This window comes from Garra rufa, chromosome 14, assembly GCF_049309525.1.
Source record: "Garra rufa chromosome 14, GarRuf1.0, whole genome shotgun sequence".
Lineage (NCBI taxonomy): Eukaryota > Metazoa > Chordata > Actinopteri > Cypriniformes > Cyprinidae > Garra > Garra rufa.
The window spans coordinates 24,926,567-24,944,258 of record NC_133374.1 but is presented as its reverse complement, the minus strand read 5'-3'; the positions used below and the strand labels follow the sequence as shown (position 1 = coordinate 24,944,258).

The window sequence follows — 17,692 nt, the reverse complement described above, 5'->3', positions numbered from 1 at the left end:
TGGCCGGTGAATGGGAGTACTAGGGGCATAAATTTGAGCGCATTAAAATCGATATTTTTAAAACACTAAGGCTCAATCCCAATTCTACCCCTTACCCCTACACTTAGCCCTACCCCTCCGTTTGGCGCGTTCACGTGAAGGGGTAGGGGTGTCTCATTTCTCTTTTGGTTGGAGGGGTAGGGGTAAGGGGAAGGGCCAGATAGCCCTCCAAACGAAGATTTTTCAGGACCTCACTTCAAACGAAGGGCTAAGAGAAATTTCCAACATGGCTGCTCACTCGAGCAAGCAGACTCGTAAATATAAGTAATTTTTGCCTTTAATAAGGATTTTCATGACAATGTTTCATTATATGTATATTACCTTCAATCTTGTGTTTGTGTTTATGGTGTTGTTTTGTAAATAAACGTTTGCAAAAAAATCGCTAAAGTTTGCTAGCAGATAGCACTGATTGCACGATATTACAAAATATATTTTTATGTCATATACACTTGACTGCATGTTAGAAACATGAAAGACCAGTGGCACGGCAATTTGCAACGGTGGTGTAGTCGTGGATGGTGTACGCAGGTATACGGTGTATACATACTTCCACTTTTTAAATTCCCTCTGATGCGCATTATTCAGTGTCCTGCATTCGCCAAAATCATGGCAGTCCACCACATCCAGTCATGTGAATAAATGTAAATATTCGCTCAAAACACCCAATAAAGGCAATGATGATGCAGTCAGGACCGTGGAGCCGGCTTGCTTTGAAATGTATTTGATTATTGCGCCTAATGCACCTGCGCCCGCTATGTCTACCGCACCAGTAATTTAAATCAGTACATAATAATAAAAACGATACCTTACAAATAAAAAGAAGCTGATTTTTACGATCAGAAATTTCTTAAACCAGTGAACCCCTGTAAACATTTTAGTCCAAGGATCCAGAAAACGAATGCGTTCAAATAGAAAGTTCAAAAATGAAATTCACAAATGAAGCATATATACTTCTCCAGGCACCACTACACTGATTAGCAATTTGCCGCGCATGTGATAATGCGTTGTTTGTTTTGCTTACGGCCACATGTGAATGAACGGTGCGTACACCGTACATTTGTACTTTTTGCAACATGACAACATTTTTGACATCTTGGAATGAGTGATAAACATCTGCGCATGTCCTCTGATGTAACATTAGGAACTAGCGAAAACGTATGATGACGTATCACAGTGTTGTAGTGGTGTCCCATTTCTTAGGGGAAATATTTTAGCCCTTCCCCTTTACACTTTGTTTCAAGGGACAAGGGGAAGGGGCGAGGGGTAGGCGAAGGGGTAGAAAATAGAATTGGGATTGGGCCTAAGAAGGCTCGACACACCATGACACTTTGCTCGAAGTATCGCCTGGGTCTCTACACATGAACTCGAGCACTGAGAACATTGTGTACACAGAGTTCACTAAAAAGAAAGGTTTTGAACAACTCACTTTCACTGTTTGAGTTTCCGCTCGCGGCCGTCTTGCCAGTCAAGAGGTGTCGATCTCCGAATGCGAGGATGGATAGCTCCTAAAGCATATTTCCATATAAATGCACGGCTAATTCGTTGTTTTGTCGCAAGTGAAAAACAATATTAACCTTCTAGTTGTAAAAAGAGCCTCATATAAGCCTATGGAGTCCATTCATTCGCATTCGGAGATCGACACCTCTTGACTGGCGAGACGGCCGCAAGCGGAAACCCAAACAGTGTGAGTGAGTTCTTCAAAACCTTTCTTTTTAGTAAACTCTGTGTACACAAACAATGTTCTCAATGCTGGAGTTCATGTGTAGAGACCCAGGCGATACTTCGAGCAAAGTTTCATGGTGTGTCGAGCCTTCTTAGTGTTGTAAAAATATCGATTTTGATGCGCTCAAATTTATGCCCCTAGTACTCCCATTCACCGGCCACTGACCACAAAACGAAATCACGGTCAATCTCAAAAACGGCTCGTTTGTTGCAATTATGCTTTTAGATATAAGTTTGTCTCGTTTACAGTAAAAAAAAACAGCCCAGGTTGCATTTTGGCAATAGTTATCCTTTAACAAATAAGGTTTTAATCATTATTGTAATTTCTGTCAAAATATTTTGTAGATTTTCAAGAAGTGCATGATTATAATTGAATGTTTAATGACATTTCTAAGTCTTACCTAATGATACATTAAGCATTATATAATTTTTTGTATTAGTCAACAATAATAAGCACATTATCTCATGTTTCTAAGTATGTGAATATATATAATAAATAATTTTTTTTTTAGCATTATATAATGTTTGTTAATGGTTTATTTATAAAAGTGTTACCAAAACATTTGCACATGGTGGATGTTTATAAATATAACTAACAAATCATAGTTGTAGTAACAAAGTATGCACTCGAATTCATGCAAAAATCAGTTGACTAAATGGCGGCTGTGGACCTTGAAATTCAAATGAACCTAAAGAAAATCAATGGTGAGGACGGTTTGTACCATGTTCAGAGATGCGTGACCGTGATGAATACAGGACTTACACAAGACTTGTATAAGCAGCTATACGCTTTGCCATTAATAATTCAAGCGTGAAGTATAAACAAAAGGAATGCTGGAATATTGAGACACACCCACAGTGACCGTTAAAGCACCTGTATGGAGATTGACACACACAGAATTTATGATCTGTTGGTTCTGATCGAGTGGCGAGATAGGAAAACGACTGAATATTCCTCTCACACTCTGGCCTTACTATCAAAGGTGCTGACAGGGAGAAGCTTAATGTTGACTCAGCAGAGTGAACCCTCCCTGTCAGGAAAGACAGCTCCTGTGTGCATGCAGCCACCTGAGAGGGTTAACTTCACCTTCAGTACATAAGCACACTAGCTCTGGTGATTAATCCAAACCTATTTACACAGCCTGTATGACCACTTAAATAATGACTGTTTCATTCTTTTGAACAGGTTGTGAGAGGGTGCTTTATATTCAGTAGAACTCAAAATATGAGCGACAGTCTGTGGTTTTTGATTTGCAACAGAATACAATAGGGTCCAAATGTATAAGACTAGATAAAAAATCTGGGATTTAAGTTATTGTAAATTAAATTTAACTATAAATAATAATTCATTATTATTAATTATTAAATGACAATTGTATCTTAAATATTAATTAAATAATTAGTAAATTATATAAAAATAATTTATTTGAATAATAAATGATATTCAATACATAGAATTTTATATTTTAATTATTAGAATTATTGCATATTTTGTAATATAATTTATAAAATTTAAATACACCTAAAAAAATTATTATATACACACACACACACACACACACACACACACAGGTTTACATGTTTTATGGGGACATTCCATAGGCGTAATGGTTTTTATACTGTACAAACCGTATTTTCTATCGCCCTAACCCTACCCTACACCTAAACCTAGCCCTCACAGGAGATTGTGCAAACTTTTACTTCCTCAAAAAAACTCATTGTGCATGATTTATAAACCTGTTTCCTCATGGGGACCTGAGAAATGTCCCCACAAGGTCAAAATTTACTGGTATTCCTATCCTTGTGGGGACATTTGGTCCCCACAACGTGATGAATACCAGGTACACACACACACACACACACACACACTAAATATATTAAAATATATATTATATATAATTTGTATTTTAATTATTATAATTACTGCATATAATTTATTTTAATTTTATTTTGAATATTCCTAATATTATAAATAAATTATATTCATATTTTTCCATTCATATTTTTTATTAAATTACACTTTTATTTTAAATATAAATATTATTAAAAAATAAAATTATATTACAAAATATTCTATATATAGAATTTTATATATAGGCCTATAATTTTAATTTTAATATATATACACACATACACACAATTAAAATATTTTGAATACAATTTTATTTTTAAAATTAATAATATTTAAAATAAAATGGACAATATATATATATATATATATATATAAAAATGTGTATCTTTTTAATACTATTTTTATTATGGTGCAAAAAAATATTACATATTTTAAATGTATGTAGTAATAACAATAATAAAATAATATAGGATAATATATTAATAATATTATATAATAATATATATCATTGAAAATAAAATTATATTACAAAAACGTATGATTAAAATATTTGGAATATAATTATTTTAATATTATTAATATTTAAAATAAACTAATAATAATAAAACGCATTATGTCAATATATATTACATTGTTCTAAATGTGTATAATTTGAATATTATTTATTATAATTGTTTTTATTATTATTAATATAAAATATTTTAAAATCTGTATAATAATAATAGTTGTAGAAATCATATATAAATATATAAACAATTTTATATATAGTTTTATTTGTATAATTTTATTTTTATTTGTGTCATTTTATTATATACATGTAAAGTAATAGAAGCATTTTCATTTAAAGGTTCCAGACCTTTGGACCCCTCTAGCATTCAGTGAACAGATGAACATGATTCCAAGACATGACACAACTTGTGTATGGGATTGTGAGAAAGCTGTACATTGATGTGGTTGCTAAGCGACGGACTGTCTTGAAAACCTCCAGGAATCGGTCAGTCTTGGATCCTGAATATCTGACGTTGTTGACGTTCACAGACAGGAGATACTCATACAGGCGTTTTGGTTTATTGTTTTGTCACCAAGGAGGTGGATATGTCAACCTTATTCTACAGTGAAGTTGAAATCTTGCTTTTGGCTAGTAGCAATAAAAAAATAAGCACTGTTGTCATGGGCAACAGCATGTGACTTCAGCTCTTCCGGTCAGGCTATTTAGAGTTATTTACCTCAAATAATGACTACATGTTTCATAACTAGAGCTAAACACTTAGGGTGTTTGTCCTTAACCACGGTAAGTGAGAAATTTATAACGGCGCAGTTTTGACAAAATTAGCAAAACGCAATGTTTATGATGTTATGGATAAAATATTGTAATATTTACAAGTGCAGCTCGCCAGTAAACAAAGAAAAAGATCAACACGAGTCACTCACCTGTCTGTGATTGTTTCAGCGTTACTCCCCCAAATCAAATCCAAGAGTTGTTTCCCTCTAGAACAGATCCATTATAGTGGACGCGTGTGAAAAGGACTTAAACCAAAGCATCCTTCATCGTGTGTGAACCATAGATCTGTGAGTAAGTGAATGAATGAGCGCGGTCTCGAGGCAGGACACATGAAAAGTTCGTTCTCACGCATCACCTGATAAACGGACTGCGTGTGTGCTTGGGGGCGTGGCCAAGGGCGTGGTCAGGAGCAAGGTGGATTTCAGAGGGATCTATTTAACTCTTCTGTGTCCGTAAAAGAACACACACACCTGACATTTTCTCGTTAGGAACAAAGGGAAGATAAATAAATGATGACAAAATGTTTATTTTGGGGTTAACTATTATTTTAAACTAAACCAAACTGTTATTAGAACAGTGTATGAAATATAATAAGTATCTTAGACAATTTCATATTTGTTAAAACCGTTATAACAATGTGAATAGTGAAAGATGAACGGTCATTAAAAGGGGTCATGGCATGTTTTTATTATGATTATTATTATTCGTGACCCTAGACAACAAAACCAGTCATAAGGGTACATTTTTGGGATAAATAATCTAAAACTGGAATAAATAAGCTTTCCATTGATGTATGGTTTATTACAGGGATCCTCAAATCTTACCCTGGAGGTCCAATGCGCTGCAGAGTTTAGCTCTAACCCTAATCAAACACACCTGAGAATGCTAATCAAGGTCTTCAGGATCATTAGAGAATCACAGGTAGGTGAGTTTGATCAGGGTTGGAGCTAAACTCTGCAGCGCATTGAACCTCCAGGGTAAGATTTGAGGAACCCTGGTTTATTAGGACAATATTTGAGATACAACAATTTGAAAATCTGGAATCTGAGGGTCCAAAAAAATCTAAATACTGAGAAAATCAACTTTAAAGTTGTTGAAGTTTGTTTGAAGTTCTTAGCAATGCATATTAATCAAAAGTTAAGTTTTGATATATTTACAGTGGGAAATGACAAAATATCTTCATAGAACATCATCTTTACTTAAGGCGAGACACTGCAGGCGAATAGGGTCAAAAAAAACTTAGTTATCGCCCTACTTACCCAGTTGATTGATTACATTGATAATTGCAAACATTTTTTGTATTATTAGTTTTCTCACATGTTAGGTTTAAATATGCAATTGAGGCATTATTTAATAAAATATGTGCTAATTTGCATAAATGTCTAGTACAAAAATCTAAATATGGGATGAAGTCAGTTTCAAAATTCTTGTTGAATTTTTTTGACATATTAGAGTCAAAAGTTTTTACAGAGGGGATTTTGGGTATCTCATTTTTCTCATTCCAAAATTCAGAAAATTCTTAGAATAGACAGAAAACAATATGTTTTCACAATTTTGGGGGGAATTAAATGTTGTATAGCAAATGATATATGAACAAATCCCTCTGTAAAAGCCTTCAGGATATAGACAAGAATAAAAATGTAAAGTTTGGTGTGTGTAAGTGCTACTGAAGTGCAGATGTATGGCTCAGTGTAGGAGAAAAAAACTCATTTTGAGACAACAGCCTTTAAAAATATGTATTATAATTGAAATCCTTTGACACAAATAGATGAAGTGCTATAAAAGAAAGTAGGATGTTTTCTTTCCATTAGTCTAAAAAAACACTATGAAAAACCAAAAACCCCAAAATCTCATGAGGTGCATGAAAAAACAGTTTTTGCCTGCAGTGTCTCCCCTTAATATCCTAATAACTTTTGGCATAAAATAAAATACAATAATTTCGACCCAGACCATGTATTTTTGGCTATTGCTACAAATATACCCATGCTACTTAAAATGGTTTTGTGGTCCAGAGTCACATTTTAATATATTCCTTGAGGTTTACTTGCACAAAAAAACAAATAAATATGTGGTACAACATGTTTTAAGGGGCGGTCCTTTAAGGCTTGTCAGGAATCGGCCACTGTTATGATTGGCTAACGTCATTGCATGGGAAACATTATCAATGCCCTCTCACTATTGCAGTGAGTGTTTTGACAACATGATCAAAATTTAAATGGTCATTTCCAGACAAAGCATTATGAAACCATTTACTTACAGTTTGTAATGCAGCTGCAGTCCAGTCCAATCTCACGGCAATTCATACGTATTTTACATGGTAGCTAATTCATATGAATTTGTATGACCTCATTCATTTTTGGCTAAATTGTACGTATTTTCTTGAGTTCCTCAAGTCGTATGAATTTGTATGACCCGTCACTGGGGTCTAGGCAAATCGTACCTCGTAAAATACGTACGAGTTAGTCGTGAGATAACGTGCAGTCAGATCTACTACTGTTTCATCTTTCAACAAAAGATTCTTTGTGAACTTCGTAAGCATCAAAGCAAATATTCTTTTACTTAATTTGTCCTATTGATGAGACTCAAGCACATGGACTGTGTCAAAAAGCAAATTTGCATCTGTATACTGTATCCAATGTAGACAAGACAGCAGCAGTGATTTTAATTTCTATCTCCTTTTAACGCAACGTGACACTCGCGACTGAACGCAAGTGGGCGGAGCCTATGGTGAGAAGATGACTATTCTTTGATGTCTTGCTCTGGAGGCGGAGTTTATTTAAATATTTGAGCCCGGCTGAGGTCATCTTGTACCTCAGATCCGAACGAGCCGTTTTGTGGAGCTTGATAAAATAAATGCTTTGTTTGTAATGAGGACATTTTGAGCTATGAAACCTCCAGAATGTTTTGATGGTACAATATATGTCAAATTTGATTTCTCATGTCATGATTCCTTTAAAGCAAAACTGACCAAAAGACAAAAGATGGGTTAACCAAAACTTAAATCTATCTCAACTTTACCTTGGGAAATTGTCATCAACGTCATCAGAATAATTATGCAATTCTCTGGCCAGTGCCAAGGCGTTGGCCTCCGATGCCAAGGCCACAGTGTTATGTGTTTTGGGTTAGTCACTTTCAGATAAATAGGTGTGTGAGAGGGAGTTGTGTCAGTTCAGGACTTTGCACCTGGATGAACACTTAATGTCCTATCTGACAGCATTACCAGTCATTGGGGCAAACTTTTGGAAAACACCTCCCCTCTAAGGTATTTCGCTTGATATGCAAGTCAGATTGAAAATTATGCAATAGTGGCCTCTAGTGGTCACTGCCGATACGAACAGTCAGAAATGACTCGTCACACACTCTTATAATTTTTTTTTTATTATATCAAAATACAAAAAGTTTTACGGGGTTATTACATGGACCAAAGCGTTGGAAAATGTCAACCTAATAGAGCTTGCCAAAATGTGCATATCTGGGCATTTGGTGATGTAAACAATGCAAATTGAACGGCTCCACTATACAGAACTTCAATTGGGCTGTTAAAGACAGCATACACACACATTTAACACTCTGTATGTTTCATTCCCAGGTCTGGTATTGATGTAACTCTCATTTGTCAGGATAGCATCATCTTTTTGATTGGGGTCTTATTCTAGAGCAAGACGTATTCATAAATGTAAATTTAAAAAAAATGATGAAAGCAATAGAAACAAAACAAAATAACAACGGGATTTCCTTTATTCTCTAAAAATGCCATTGCTTACTGCACGGTTGTTCCCTTTTTTTTAATATCAAGAGTGTCCAGCTGAGTTATTGTGGAGGTCAATGCCATACTTCAGAAGTTGGTAGTACAGATACAAAACATCTTGAACATTTACTCCTAGCAGCATGAAGACACACCAGGCACCATATCTTAACATCTGAGTATGTGGAGACACCGAATGCCCGTGAGAAATACTGCTAAGTACTAATCAAGGACGAGAAGATAGAGGCACACTGCACCTTGTTTGATAATCAGAGTCGTCTAGCAATTTGGAGGATTCCTTAGCAGTGGCAGAAGAATCAAACAATGCATCATAATAATAATATTGTACATAAGGCTTTGGTACAGCACCATACTGTTTAAGAATAATACCTGAAATAAATGAGATTAATAAACAAAAGAAGCCTTCGATCAAGTCAAAGAAAGACAAAACTATTATTCTACGATCTTTTTCTTCACGTAAGAACAGTCTCTTATACATTGGATGTAGGATGAATAAAACATGTTGCCCAGAATACATCTTTAGATAATCTGTAAACAATGTACAACACAAACTCAAAAGCAGTTAGAAAGCACAATGCAAATTGAAAAATGCTTCCAATAAGCTCTAGGTATGAGGTTTAATGTTAAAACAGTCGTAAATTAGTGCATAATGCAGTATTACATTCTAAGTTTTCAGTGCTGGTTAATATGAACAGCAAAAGAATCGAGAACAAAAAGATGAAACGAGACAGGTCCGAATGAGTGAAATAGCTTGATTATGCAAGGTTAGTTCAACAGAAAAGGGAAAATAAACTATCACGAAGCACCATAAGAAGAAAGCACACAACGGAATACCTACAGGCAATCAAATAGTTGTTATGACACTTCCTGCAAATGAGCCCTCTTACAGAAGCAAAAAGGGGGCGTATCTACCTGTACAGTATCAGATATATTCAAGAGAAACGTTCCGGTCCTTTAAGACCAGAGGAGCTGAAGAAATGCCGTCAATCACCATCCACAGATATACAGCGACACCGCACCTGCCATCTTAAATCAGCGTGACAGCTTTATGCGAGGAATGCGTCGCTCCATCGTGTCCAAGAAAAAACGCTATAAAACAGAAATGCCGCCGCTGGACGCGTCAGACCGCCAACCAGGTTCTTTCCATGCTAAATGAAAAATTTACTATCATACCGTGGGTACATTTCGAGGGTTATACATTGATATGCTGCCTCCTCAAGACTTGCAAGTTCTTCTTTATAAATCTGTCTAAATACGCGGGGTTTTTTAATTCATGGTGACAGCGAACGTTCACGCGATAACGTAAGCACATACTGAATGTCAAAGCCGAACTTTATTTAACAACTTTAACCGTTCTCATACTGAAAGATAGTGAGCGCACAGGACCTGCCCTGTGAGAGAGGTTTTATTGCTTGCGGTCCTACTCACCAGGAGAACTCGACAACGGAAATCACGACGGAGCTAGTTTAGTTAGTTTAAGACAGAGGACTGTGCGTGAGTTTGTGTGTTAACCTCTGAACCACAGCACCACGAGTTCAAAAAGACATAGCACCAAGTCATAATGTGTACGATGTGCCTACATCCTTGCACGTTATATTTCTAGATCATGTAAACATTATGTGGTTGTTGTAGGACTTATTAGCAATGAGTTCTTGACAAAACACGTAGCAAAAACAGAGTTAAGTCTAAGTTTAACACTTCTCTCCCGACAGCTAAAGGCAGGTAATCAGGAATATCTAAAAATAAACACTGCCCTTCTCCTCTCAGAGACTACACGATTAAAGCAGCCTTACGAATCGCACCACGTTGGGTGGAAAACGCTAGTAGTGACTGAGACAGACATAGAAATAAGCAATGCTGACCTAATACTGAATAGCTCAAATGTATTTGTTTGAGCATTCGTTTTCACGTCGAGTGAAATAGTATAAAAAGAAAGAGAGAAGTGAAAGACAAAGTAAACAGCCCTTTGGGCACTTAAGTCAAATCCTCTAAACTCAAAATGGCTACCACGAATCTCTACGCACAGAAATTCACCTCAGCTTGTATATTCTGCCTTGTTCAAGTACTGCATGAGATTTCATTCCGTTTCCTATTAAGTCGTACCTCATTATTAAATTCCATTCGCAGAAGATTCATTTTGGAGTTGGCGCGCAAATGAGCTAAAAGAGAGAAACATCACATTGAAAATATCCAGATAAATCTGAATTCTAAGCAAATCATACATTCACCATCGGTTAAACTAAACTAGCACACGCTCGAGTAGCTTTCACTCTCTCTAGGTAGCAGATCAGCAGCTGTTAGTGAACTCTAGAGACGATTACTAAACTCATCATTGATTCAAATAACACAAGCTTTGCTATGTCATCAGATGAGCTGTGATGGATGGCAAATAGTAAAGATTAAGATACAATTAATATTTTCTTTTTTCTTTTTCTTTTTTCAAAAAGTGTCAAGCTACTTTTGGAGGTTCACTTTTGTAGGTATAAAGTAACTGTAATTCAACTGATTAAGGACTATTTCACTTTTCTATGTTATATTGATGTCTTCATTAGTCTGCACGATATCTACTGTACTTCCTTGGTGTATTGTATGTCCAAAGCAAACGTAGAACAAATTATTTACGTCAAGGAAGTGACGAAAAGATTAATGCATTAATGCATTTCACCACTTCTAACTACATTTGTGCAAGACAAGGACCAAGTAATTCTACTTCAGTTTAAATATTACATTTGCACTTATGCCATCTGAACATGTCAAAAAGGATATTTCTAAAATTGAATGTGAACCTGAAGCTTTTCAGCAGGGGGCTAATATAATCTTCCTTTAACCACAGATTTTCAAAAAATGCCTTGAAGCTTTTTAATGGTGTTAGTCAAATATCAATTATTTGAAAAATAAATAAGAAAGCATGTTTTCAATTCAAACATTGTCGCAGGACTGCGGTCATTCTTTTCGAGCTTACAATTCCTATGATATTCTGTGCTTTATATTGTACGTTTAATATTTTTAAATAAATAAATTGTAATTTCTGGGCTTACATTAATCCCTCAAAGCTTTGCCACAAACGGACAACAAAAATGTCGTCAGAAATGAACTATACTAGCTTGCACAAAATATGGTAGAAGTGCTGAAATATGTTCCAGATTATTTATTCCTTTTCTTTTTTTTTTCTATTTTCTTTTCTTTTTTTCTTTTTTTTGAGGTATATTTTGTAGAAGGAAGAAAAGAAACCCTGTAGTAACTATCACGTCTTGAGAGACATATTTTTACAGAGCATTTGACTCTATCCTTCACAATATACACAGTTCTGACAACGTTATGACAAAAACCGAAGTGGCCGGCAAGATTTTTTCCTAGCATGTAATGGAATGCTATTCTTTTCTTTTATTATCAAATGAAAAGCTTTTGTCCTGTCCTTTTCTGTTTCTTCCAAAAGAGCACCCCTGGACGTTTTTCCTTTGTGTAAATTTACAGAAAATACAGATATGTGTAGTATATTGTGCCAACCGAAGAACATAATAAATCGTATCTAGCTTAGACTGATTACAAAACAGTACTGAGAGCTTGTCCATTGTACATTTTTGCTAATGGACAAGGAGATGAGTGAGTCCCGCCCCACATGACAAGTTTTAGTGAGTTTTAGGGGGGCTCTCAGAGCAGAGAACCATAGTTTGAGGGGACAGGGTCCATACTGGCCAGGAGGGATTTTCTGTCTTCTCTGGGGTGAAGCCAGCGCAGCAGAGAGGACAAATGAAGACAGGGGGACTTTCTAAGTGTACTTTTCCACTTTTTCTTTGAGGGAGAGCTGAGATGTTCTCTTTGCTCAGAGGCCTGAGATGCATGCGGCTGCTGGGTCTGAGAGGTGGACACATCTAGAGACAGCAGAGCAAATGAGACACAGCAACAGAATAGATTTGGACATTTTCAGAAGAAAATGTGAGCGTTGCCTGTGCATGCAAACCTCACTGCCACTGCCACAATTGTGGGTGGTTGTTTTTGGGTGGTTTCTTACAATTCTCAAACAAATATGCATATAGTCAGGACATCAGAGGAGACAACATGTCCATTTCTCCCAGTATGTAATGTACGGGTGAAACTGACCTGTCCTTTTCTTGAATCTGGAGTTGTTGTTCTTGTTGGCTGATGATTTCTTGGCTTTATTAATACAATAATAAATCAGTGCTTCAAAGCTCTCAGACCCTGCAGGGACTCTCACTGCACCTAGATGCTCCCTGTGAGAGACAAACACAATGATGCATTACTTCACATCGCCACCAGGGTGCGCTGCCCTCCACCAGCCTGATCAAACTGAGATTTTAGGCCCTCCCGACAGGGAGCACTTTGGCTGCCCCAGTGCCAAGTGCAAGGCCTTCATGACAAACGTACCATTCATCAACATGTACTGTGCAATTTAGCAATTAATCAACTTCTGGCAAGTCTTGTTAGATATTATTTAGAAAATGCTGTTTATCTTGTTAATATTAATTGGCCCCTTTTCATTGGTCATCAGAATAAAAATGAAATACCATTCTTTTAAAACAAAAAACAAAGACTCTTCTTCATTAGATGGGTACTCTGCGAATTAAAAGCACATTGTATTAGTTGAGTTAGTCTGGTAAGTTGAATTTAGCATTTTCCCCACTCAGAATTGATTACAGAATACACCTAAATTAGCATAAATAAACCTTTTACCTCATGCTGTACACTGCTGCCATGCTGCCAGCACTGTCCAATCAAATTACAACTAGCCAAAATCTCCTGTTTCCTATTAAACTGACCACACAGGTCACTGTTGTCTTTTATCGCACATGCCATTCCTCTATGATGGCAGAGATCATGACACTCAAACGTCCATACTGAAGAGTCGGCCAACAACTCATGGGTTCACAAGGCACAGAAACACAAAGCGTTTACAGACAGTCTCCCCTGCTGCTGAGGCTGTGGAAAGAGAAAGTGAAAGTGATTAATAGAGGGGGGTGGTAGACATGACTGAGCACTAAAGTCCGCCACATCAAACACACTCTGGTTACCATGAATACACTGTACAGTGGCTTCACCATGCTGACAGGAGAAGAGATGGCAGGGAGGGGAGAATGGCCAGTAAAGAACAGTCACATAAAAGAAAGGAACCAAACCACTAGGACGACAAAATGTGACAAGAAATTTTAGTTTGAGAACTGCTGTTACTGATTCGGCATTGAGGAGAAGAGTATTTAGAAAAGGCATGCATGATATTTTTGTACATGGAAACAAATTTTAAAGGGGAATATCCAAGTGTGCCTCTAAAAGGGCGCAACTGCAAAATTTCCTGAGGAAAAAAAATGCTTGGATAAGCAATACTTAAAAAAATGGCAATGTTTATATTCCAGCAATAAAAAAATATTCAGGATTTTTACCAAATAAAGACAATGTGTAATTGATATCATGTAATAAAAAAAATCGTCATTCCCCTTTAAATGAGAATGATTTAAGACCCCGCCTGCAAACCCCTCCCCTTTCAGACATGGATTCGACCCTTACCTATTGTGGTGTAGAGGACCTGGTCACAACAATGCTGCCCAGATAGCTGAGATCAATCAAAAACAAAGAGGGTAAGACTACCAGAGTCTCCAGAGAAAAGCGCCGTCTCTACTCTAGATGAGGATGAGTGTTGCAAGAGATGAGCGCACACTCATCCCTGGCAACGAAGGCCGCCTAAGAAGGCCACCGTGATGGTCAAAGCCCTGAGTTAGAGGAAGTGAGAGAAATGGAAGGAAATGAGCTGGAGAGGGTGAGTGATGTGATCAGCCCACAAAAGAGGACAAAGAAGGAAGAGCCATGGGATCATCATGGATGCACTAAAAAATCCTTAATCATGAAAAACGTTATATATACATTACGATAATTTCCTACATCAAAATTACACTGTTTAAAGGTTAAAGGAGAATAGGATTTGAAGAAAATAAAGAAAAGGTATGGAAATTTATCCTGTGAACCCAATAAGGAGTTATACTGGAGGACATGGACATTTGTGCATATGTAAAGAGTTTATAGTAAGATGTACATGTAAAACTATTTAAATCGAAAAGCGCAAAAGCATGAAAGCATAGCTTTTGCGGTACAGATGATGAATAACAATCTCCTTTGTCATTTTGGAGCCTCCAATGGTACAGTTCACCTACCCTGGAGAGGGTTCTGAGGGGAGCATCTCCTCATCTGTCCTTCTCTGAGATGGCATCTGGCCGAAAGCATCACTGCTCTCCGCGGGGGGTGAAGGGGACTGGGAGGGGTAGCTGGCCGCGGATGTGGCAAAGGCCATGTGGGCACGGTAGCTGAGGCCGCTCTGGCCTTGGGTAGGTGAAGTGGCAGGGGAAGAGGAGAGAGACCTTCGGGAGAAGGAGACACTGGCGGGGTGGCGGGCACTCTCGGGCATCTCTTGAGAGCGGGAAGACCGCAGGATGCTGGGGCGGGGAGGAGGGCGGACGAGAATGTCTGGAGAGCCGGCGTGTGAGCTGGGAGGGGTCTGGGTGAGTGGGGAGAGTCGCGACGGCTGCAGGACCACCTGCTGCAGGCCGAGATCCATCCTTCGTGCCGCCCGGGGGCTCAGCCAAGGCTGGGCCTCGGACCTCCAGCCGTCCGAGCTCTCACTGTGCAGTGTGCTTGGGCTCCCCATGCGGGTCGTGGCGCCTGAGTAAGGCAACACTGGTACGCCCATACCGTGGGCAGTGTGTCTCAACTGCCCCAGAGTCTGGGCCTGTTGCATAGTTATATGCTTGGCTGAAGGGCCCTGAGGCGGAAACCTGCCGGGAGATCTGCTCAGGTGGGCTCTAGGGGCCTCCAGCTGGAGGAAAGCAGAGCTTGAAGGGAGCTGAGAGGTGGTGCTAAGAGTACGACTATGGGAGGGGTATGGCGGGGGCTCAGGGAGGTCCCGGTGGAGATATGAGGAATGACGTGGTGGAAGAGCGAGACGGGGACCCTCCTGACCTAGAAAGGGGAAGTCAGGAGGCTGCCAGATCTCGGTCGAGCGAGAGGAGGGAGGGCTATGCACCAGTGGGAGGGCGTGGCCGGAGGCGCCATACTGATGGATCCTCAGCTCCTCCCTCTCCTCTGGGATGGTAGGATGGCGGAACGGCCCCTCAGGGGGGTATGAAGGTGAGGAGGACATGGCAGAGCTACGTGGACTAACATCAGGCATGTAAAAAGGAGGGTGAAGCTCCACCTCAGCACCACTACCTAGATAGCCATAGAAGGGGCCTGGAGGGAAGACCCTGTGAAAATGGGAGACCCGGCTCTGCCCTGTGGCCTGAAGCCGACTACCCTCCGAGATGCTCATACCTTCCATAGGCCTCTGGAACCGGGGGCTGTAGGCTGGGGGCTGCATGTAGGACTCCTGGCTGGAGGACACAGGGGATATCTGGGGCCTGAGGGTGGCCATGACTGGGGGTAGGGGCCCTGGGTCATCGTTCTCCTCATCTGACTGGCGGAACTCAGGATACAAGTCTGATTCCTCCACAAAAGGAAAACCCTCAATGCGTCGTGGCTTGAGGGATGCGTCGATGTCACTGGGGTCCATGACGAATCGGCCATCAGGTCCACGGCTGATCAGCTCGATGGGTGTGGTGACCTCAGCCTCGTGCTTGGACACGCTGTACTTCTTACTGGTTATTGCTCTCTTGGTTTTCTTATAGAGGGAAAGCTCTTTCTCTTTCCTGGGGCTTGGCAACTTCTTCACGTAAAGACCATGGCCACCCACGCTGGCCAGTGATGGGGGCCGGGAGGAAGTGATGCTCTCAGGACTGATCTTCCCAGAGGACAGCCTATCAATCAAAAAAAGACATGGGGCTTAGGACCGAGCCCTGAGGAATACCAGAGCTTTAAATCAGCACTATCCAAACAAGAATTGCTCCATATTAAAAAATGGAATATAATTCAAAGAAAATGACATGGTATTACACTTTCTTGTGTATTCTTTTGAAAATGAACACAATTCAGGGTAATTAGGCATAATAGTAATTAGATGAATCATTGATCTTAATCAATAAAAGTGAAAAACAATGTCAGGGTGAAAAATAATGGAGAACAACAGAATGGGGACAGGACACAGAAACAGACAAGTCAGTACAGGCACCAGTGAGCTAGCAAAATATCAGCTAAACTACATCTTCACCCAACTCTTCAATAATAATCCATCTTGCTGGCTATAAGTGCTCAAACGTATTAGGAGCAGCTGAGGGCTGAAGTTGTCTATTCCCCCACAGAAGCATTTTAGCTCTGCACCACTAACTGACAACATGCAGCTATGGCAGACAGGCGCATGCTAGCGCCTGCTGCAGAGAGAGATGCAGGTGCAAGCACTCACTGAGGGCTGGTGGATGGGGGTCTGTAGCTGCTCCTGTCTGGCTCTTCCCAGTAGGGCTCAATGCCAGGCAAGGGGGTAAGAGGAGGCCTGCGGTGACAAAAACACAATAGAGACGGGGCAGAGTCGGCCGTCAACCAGACTATGGTTCCACACTGCTATGTGGAAATGGGTGGGATGGGAGCATGAGACTGCAGCTCTATGAAGACCACAATGGAATCGGATAAGAGCGTGAGTCCCAGTTTAAACTGGGTTGGAGGTTCTACCCTTAAAGTTCTCCCTCCTTTAGCTCTCTGGTTTTAAATGTGAGAGTGACATGCTGCCATGCCTGCACTGATCAATTCAGAGGAGCTGGGGGATAAGCATCATGTTTATAACATTTTCTTGCGCTATTGAAAGGTGCTATCACAACCTGACTGGGCGGCAAAAAAAGAAAGAGCTTGAGAAGATTGTTTGTAATGGCAAATCAATGCATCTCACTGCTGAAAAGCAGAGGTAAGCACAGATGCATTTATAGCAGCCACTTTAGTGACCACTCAAATCCTCCTCCATGCATCCCTCACGGTAACACAGCAGCTGCTAGGGTCAGCTGTTTGATTTCCCAAACTGTACATGCTCTCTCTCTCTTACTCTCTTTTAAGCCATGTGCCTGGTAGTCAACAGATTTGCAGAAGTGCAAAGTATGATGGATGTTAC

At 39.3% G+C, this 17,692-nt stretch overlaps 2 protein-coding genes across 5 annotated transcripts in view; both read right to left on the bottom strand.

The window, feature by feature from the left end:
- arhgap32a (Rho GTPase activating protein 32a) overlaps positions 1-5,178 on the bottom strand; it is a 47,006-nt gene extending 41,828 nt beyond the window's left edge. Inside the window, exon 1 of the mRNA XM_073817571.1 lies at positions 5,045-5,178. The gene's annotated coding sequence lies outside the window, so the exon portion shown is untranslated. The remainder of the gene's footprint in view (positions 1-5,044) is intronic.
- A 3,090-nt stretch (positions 5,179-8,268) lies between these two features.
- The window catches only part of igsf9ba (immunoglobulin superfamily, member 9Ba), a 93,322-nt gene continuing 83,898 nt past the window's right edge, over positions 8,269-17,692 (bottom strand). The window contains exons 18-21 of one of the 4 annotated variants that reach the window (XM_073817684.1): positions 17,000-17,086; positions 14,823-16,457; positions 12,763-12,893; positions 8,269-12,533 (exon numbers count right to left, since the gene is read on the bottom strand). In XM_073817684.1, the coding sequence (XP_073673785.1) occupies positions 12,313-12,533; positions 12,763-12,893; positions 14,823-16,457; positions 17,000-17,086 (2,074 nt within the window). In that variant the 3' untranslated portion in view covers positions 8,269-12,312. Of the gene's footprint in view, positions 12,534-12,755; positions 13,600-14,181; positions 14,228-14,818; positions 16,458-16,999; positions 17,087-17,692 lie in introns of those variants that run through there. The other 3 variants (XM_073817681.1, XM_073817682.1, XM_073817683.1) reach the window with 3 other exon arrangements.